The 6,869-nt window shown below is 33.2% G+C and overlaps 1 protein-coding gene across 3 annotated transcripts in view; it reads right to left on the reverse strand.

Annotated features, from left to right (window-relative positions):
• TENM1 (teneurin transmembrane protein 1) overlaps positions 1-6,869 on the reverse strand; it is a 756,077-nt gene that overhangs the window by 434,115 nt on the left and 315,093 nt on the right. For all 3 annotated transcript variants that reach the window (XM_006916168.3, XM_006916167.3, XM_006916166.3), the window contains exon 5: positions 555-793. In XM_006916168.3, the coding sequence (XP_006916230.1) occupies positions 555-793 (239 nt within the window). The remainder of the gene's footprint in view (positions 1-554; positions 794-6,869) is intronic.

Consider the following 6,869-nt stretch of genomic DNA (forward strand, 5'->3'; position numbering starts at 1 on the left):
CCTCACTACCTTTTCTTGTTTACCTTCCCAAAATCATAACCACACAGTTTTGTAGTCATTTACCATGTAGAAATAAGAATACATTTTTTTTAAGTCCCAGTGTACAACTCTGAATTATTGGAAAGAAATTATGTGTTGGATTTTCTGATAGCTTCCAATAACTACTACTTAAATAAAATTGCTACCTGAAAATTCAGTAGCTGTATTATTGTTTAACTATAATTTAAGAAGCTATTGTAGTTGGTACTTATGACTTCTGAGAAATCATGACGACTTTTTAATTGAAAGGAAAATGCTTAACTACAGTAATTTCGATCAATAAGACTGCATTAGTAGTATAAATATTTCTTCTCAAAGAGCATTCTATACTCTCTTCAGCAGCATTTAAGGCTTGCAAGGGTAAAAAAAATATATAAATCCATTTATTATTTATAATATTAAGCCTTGGTTCAAATTTATAGGACCCAGAGTTGACAGAAAACTGACCTCCACAACCTGAAGCAAAACAAGACTTTGATTAAGAAGAAAAGTAAGGCATGAAAAAAAGGGCTTACCAATTACATAAGCTAGTAACAGGGCCAAAGTCACTGTGATTGCAGTGGCGCTCAAGGCTGTACACTTCCAATTGCAGCACCTGTAAGGCTTGTAAAAGGTAAAGGCAGGTCTGGAGAAAGTGCTTCGAGAAAGTGGCCTGGGAGGGGGTGAGTACACAGTATTGGATGTCAGAGGGTAGTTCTGACTGGCTGCACTGAAGAGAGCTGAGGAACCAGATCCATGTTTGAACAGGAAATGCCTGCAAAAAGGAAACAAAAATTTGGACTATAAAATCCACATCCAGTTGCTACAAAAACACAATTTCCACTAATTTCAAATAATCAGGCTTTGATAAAGTTCAGGAACTGGGAGGGGGCGCAACAAAATTTTCGTAAACTTAAGACTGAACTCCAAATTGCCCTTGATGGTTTCCCTTTTGTTTTCTCATTTAGACCTAAAGGTTCTCTGTTCCCTCACTTGCTGGCTAGTGAATTTCTCAAACTCTGTGTTAACATCTTACATTCGATGTTATTTTCTATGCTGTTCCCTTTCATTAACTACGATACTCAAGAGTTGATTCAAAAACAGAAAGAGAAGTATCATCAGGCATATGGTAATTTAAAAGACTTAGAAACCAATATTTTATTTAGACACTAGCTTGCACAGACATATTTACACCCAATATTTTATTATAAAAATTGTCAAACATATAGCCAAGTTGTAAAAATTTATAATAAACAAATGTATACTCAGCAACTAGATTCTACAGTTAACATTTGGCTATTATTCATCTTATCACATATCTATCCATCTCTTCATTCTTTCTTCATCCATTAGTCCATCTTAGTTTCTAAGCAATTCAAAGTAAGTTGAATATATCAGTACACTTCCTTTCACATATTTAAACTTGCGTATTATTATGTAGAGTTTAATATTTTAATAGATTTTAAAGTAGAATTTATACATGATAAGTTTGGCTTTTTTAGATTCCATATATAAGTAATATCATAGATATTTGTCTTTTTCTTTCTAACTTATCTCACTTAGCATAATGCCCTTAAGGTCCATACATGAACTTGTAAAAACAGAGTAGAATGGTGGCTACCAGGGCTGGTGGGTAGGGGAATAGTAAAGATGTTTAAGGGTACAAACTTTCAATTAGTAGATATGTCCTGTGGATCTAATGCACAGTATAGTGATTATAGACAATAACACTGTATAATAAACATTAAATTTGCTAAGTGGCTACATCTTAATTGTTTTCACCACAAAAAAGAAATGATAATTATTGACATGACAGAGGTGTTAACTAATGCTACAATGGCAATCATATTGCAATATGTAAATGTACCAAACAATGTGTTGCACACCTTAAACTTACACAAAGTTATATGTAAACATATTTCAATTTAAAATTATACATGATGAAATGCACAAATTTTAAGTGTACATTTGCTGAGCTTTGACAAATAAAATCACCTGTGCAACCCAAACTCCTATCAAGATACAGAACACTTCTATTACTCCAGGACAGTTCCTCCTGCCTTTCTAAGTAAATCTCTATCCTCAACTACCAGAGGCAAGCACTATTTTGCATATGCATTAATTTTGCTTGTCCTAAAACTTCATGCTGTTGTCATGTTTGAATTACTACAGGATAATTACTGACTGTTCATGACTATTGTAATGTGGTATTCATAAACAGTCCTGATTTATTCACATGGAAGGAGTTGCTAAAAACAAATAAATGAAAGTATGTTTTTGGGGCATATACTTTACGTTTATTGTGTGCTAATTGTCATGCGCTGTGCTAAACACTCATTATCTCAGTCTTTACTCATATGAAATAGGCTACATTAGCCTCATTGTGCAGTTAAGGGAATAGAGGCCTAAAGAGGTTAAATAACTTGCCTAAATTCACCTAGCAAGTGAATGACAGAATAGGAACCCAAGTCATTCTGGCTCCAAAATCCTTAATCTTAACCACTCTACTGTGCTGCCTGGGGCAGTAAAATACACTGCTAAACAAAACACATTCCAGTGCTACATTTAAATGTACTACAATACAAAACCCCTCTCCTACATAGAGAGCCAACATCACCTTGTACATGTGACACATGCCCCAAAGCATAAATCATTAAGATTATTTAAAGACTGACTCCAAGCTTCCACTTTTAAAGAATAAAACCATATATAATTAAAGAAAAAAAAGGAACTCTCTATATGCCAGTTAATAAAAATATATACATTAGAGTTTTTGCTTTAGTACCATGAGGGTAAAGATTATTTAAAGGGCTGGGTTGCCGAGGGGAGTGCAGATTCACGAGCCTTTCTGGAGGGCAATTTGGTATTATGTATCAAAAGACTTTAAATATGCATGCTTTTTGGCCCCAAAATTATGCCTATAGGAATTTAACTTTATAAAATGCTGTGTATGTCAATGTATATAAGAAGTCACTCATTGCAGTGTTATTTATAATAGCAAAAAATAAATAACCAAATGCTCAATAATAGGTATGTGGTTAAGTAAATTATTTTACAAAAAAATACTAGAATACTAGATAACCATTTTAAATTGTGTTATTAAGTGATTATTCACTAGAAAAAAGGTATTTGTAAATATCACCAAGGAAAAAAAAGTAGGCTTCAAAGCAGTGTGGGCAATAGGATATAATTTTTAGATAAAAAATATATACATACGTTCTTGGAAAAATAGTAATTCGTGTTACCGTTGAAAAGTAAGGTATTTTTAAAGATTTTTGCCTCAAGCTTATATTGCTTATGGAATAGTATCAAAAATATTAGGGGTGGGATAAGTAAAAAAAATTGCACTGGCTAACACCAACCACATGCATAGTTGTTCTACTTATGTAAACATGATTTACTGAGCATCTAGTAAGGCCGGACACCAAAGTAAATACTTTATATGCATTATTTTGATCCCTATATATCTGTGTTTGATATTACTCTTCTAATCTTACAAATTATGAAACAGAGACTAAAAGAGGGTTAGTAGAAGTAGCATAGTGATTGTACTTATCATAATAATGATAATAAGAGTCAACATTTATTAAATGCTTACTTGTGCCAAGCATTGTTTTAAATATTTCACAAAGTATTATATCATTTAATCTTCACAACAACCTTATTACATAAGTACCTCCATACAGATAAGAAAACTGATGCTCTGAGAAGTTAAGTAACTTGTCCATGGTCCCACAGCTAGTAAGAGGGAAGCTGAGTTATGAACCCAAGCAGTTTGGCTTTAGAGCCATGCTCTTACTCATACTACAGTACAGTACACTATACTAGGGTTATACAGTAAGTGGGTGCATTAAGATTTGAATCCAGGCCTGTTAAGACACAGAAGAGGCATGCTTGGTGTTGATTTTGGCATGTGGATGATATTGGATTGAGTCACGCTTTTGCTCTGTTTCTTTGGAACCGATGACAAAAAAAGTGAGAATGATAGCTACAGAATCAGAGTTGGAAGGGATCTCAGAAATCTAGTAGCCCAACATACTTGTTTTGCAGTTAGAGAAACTGAGGCCCAGAGAATAAGTGAGCTACCTAAAAGTAACATGAGTAGTTAAAGGCATGAATGAACTTGGAATTGGGGACTTTCAAAAAATTGCATTTCCATTGCCATATACTACCTGCCAACCAGAGTCTTCACTGGATTAGCACCAGGTTCTAATCTCCTGAGTTAACTGAACCTGGCTAAACAAATACAGTCTGTTCCAACAATACTATGCAGTGTATGTCTACTCTTCTCCATATCATAAGTTCTTGTAGTAACTTTTAAAGACCATCTTAACTATTTTTTTTTCTGGGATATGATCTGGAGTTGAAATTTTATTTATTTATTTATTTATTTATTTATTTATTTATTTATTTATTTATTTATTTATTTATTCGTTTGTTTGTTTGTTTTATATTAGTTTCAAGTATACACTACATTGGTTAGACATTTATGTAGTTTATAAAACAATCTCCCTAATTGTTCCTTCTCTCTTCTAGTTTTCCAACTAGCCAATATATTAATAATAACTTCATTCCCTATGCTGAGCTTCCCATCCCCATGACCACCTATGAGCTACTAATTTGTACTTCTTTAACACTTCACTCCATTTTCCCAGTCCCCCAACCCACCATCCGCTCTGTCCGTCACCAAATTGTCCTCTATATTTGAGTCAGTTTTTGATTAGTTTGTTCTTTTTTTCCTTAGATTTTGCATGTAAGTGAAATCATATGATATTTCTCTTTCACTGATTTATTTCACTCAGCATAATAGCCTCTAGGTCCATCCATGTCATTGCAAATGGTAGGATATAATTTTTTAATGGTTGGGTAATATTCCATTGTATACATGAACCATAACTTCTTTATCTAATCATCTGTTAATGGGCATTTAGGTTGCTTCAATATCTTGGCTATTGTAAATCGAGCTGCCATGAATATTGGCATGCATAAATCTTTACGAATTATTGTTTTAGTTTTCTTTGGATAAATACCCAGAAGTGCAATTACTGGGTCAAAGATATATACATTTTTAATTTTTTGAGAAACCTCCAGATTGTTTTCCACAGTAGCTGTACCAACTTGCAATCGAACAAACAATGTATGAGGGGTCCCTTCTCTCCGCATCCTCGCCAACACTTGTTCTTTGATTTATTGATGATAGCCATACTGACAGGTGCGAGGTGATATCTCATTGTGGTTTTAATTTGCATTTCTCTGATGATTAGCGACCTTGAGCATCTTTTCATATGTCTGTTAGTATTTCTTCTTTGGAAAAGTATCTGTTCATGTCTTCTGCCCATTTTTTAATTAGATTGCTTGTTTTTTTTGTTGTTGTTGTTGTTGAGTTATATCAGTTCTTTATATAGTTGGATGTTAACCCCTTACCAGATGTTTCCTAAGCGAATATCTTCTCCCAATCAGTTGGTTGTCTTTTTGTTTTGTTGATGGTTTCCTTTGCTATACAAAAACTTTTTAGTTTGATGTAGTCCCATCTGTATGTTTTTTCTTTTGTTTCCCTTGCCCAGGGAGATATATGCAAAAAGAAATTACTGTTAGCAATATCAGAGAATTTACTAAGTTTTCTTCTAGAAGTTTTTTTCTAGGGTCTTACATTTAAGTCTTTACTCCATTTTGAGTATATTCTTGTATACGGTGTAAGAAGGTGGTCCAGTTTCCTTTTACAGTATGTATCGGTCCAATTTTCCCAACACCATTTATTGAAGAGACTGTCTTTATACTCTTATATTTTTATCCCCTTTGTCATATATTAAGTGAGCATATAGGCATGGATTTATTTCTAGGCTCTCTATTCTGTTCCATTGATCAATGTATCTGTTTTTATGCCAGTACCATGCTGTTTTGATTACTGTAGACTTATAATATAGTTTGCTATCAGCTAGTGTAATACCTCCTACTTTGTTCTTCTTTCTCAGGATTCCCATGGCTATTCGGGGTCTTTTATGATTCCATATAAATTTTAGGATTATTTGTTCTAGCTCTCTGAAAAATGCCATTGGCATTTGATAGGGATCGCACTGAATCTATAGATTGTTTTGGGTAGTATGGCTATTTTAATGATGTTGATTCTTTTTACCCATGAGCACGGTATATGCTTCCTTTTATTTGTATCTTCTTTAATTTCTTTTTCCAACGACTTATAAATTTTTGAGAACAGGTCTTTTGCTTTCTTGGTTAATTTGATTCCCAGGTATTTAATAGTTTTCAATGCAATTGTAAATGAGATTGTTTTCTTAACTTCTCTTTCCGAAAGTTCATCATTGGTGTATAAAATGTTACTGACCTCTGAATATTTATTTTGTAACCTGCTACTTTACTAATTCACTGATCAGTTCTAACAGCTTTTTGGTGAGATCTTTAGGATTCTCTCTATATAGTATTATGTCATCGGAAAATAACGAGAGTTTTACTTCTTCCTTTCCAATTCGGATGCCTTTTATTTTTCTTTCTTGTCTTCTTGCCATGGCTAAGATTTCTAATACAATGTTGAAGAGGAGTGGTGAAAGTGGGCATCCTTGTCTTGTTCCTGATATTAAGGAAAACGCTTTTAGCTTTTCCCCATTGAGTATGATGTTAGCTATAGATTTGTCATATATAACTTTTATTATGTTGAGCTATGTTCCCTCTATTCCCAATTTGCTCAGAATTTTTATCATAAGTAATATAGCTGGATTTTATAAAATGCTTTTTCTGCAAGTATTGATGTGATTATATAATTTTTATTTTTCAATTTGTTAATGTGTTGTATCATATTAATCGATTTGCTAATATTGAACAAATTTTACATCCAGGGA

Source organism: Pteropus alecto, unplaced genomic scaffold (genome assembly GCF_000325575.1).
Source record: "Pteropus alecto unplaced genomic scaffold, ASM32557v1 scaffold116, whole genome shotgun sequence".
Classification (NCBI taxonomy): domain Eukaryota; kingdom Metazoa; phylum Chordata; class Mammalia; order Chiroptera; family Pteropodidae; genus Pteropus; species Pteropus alecto.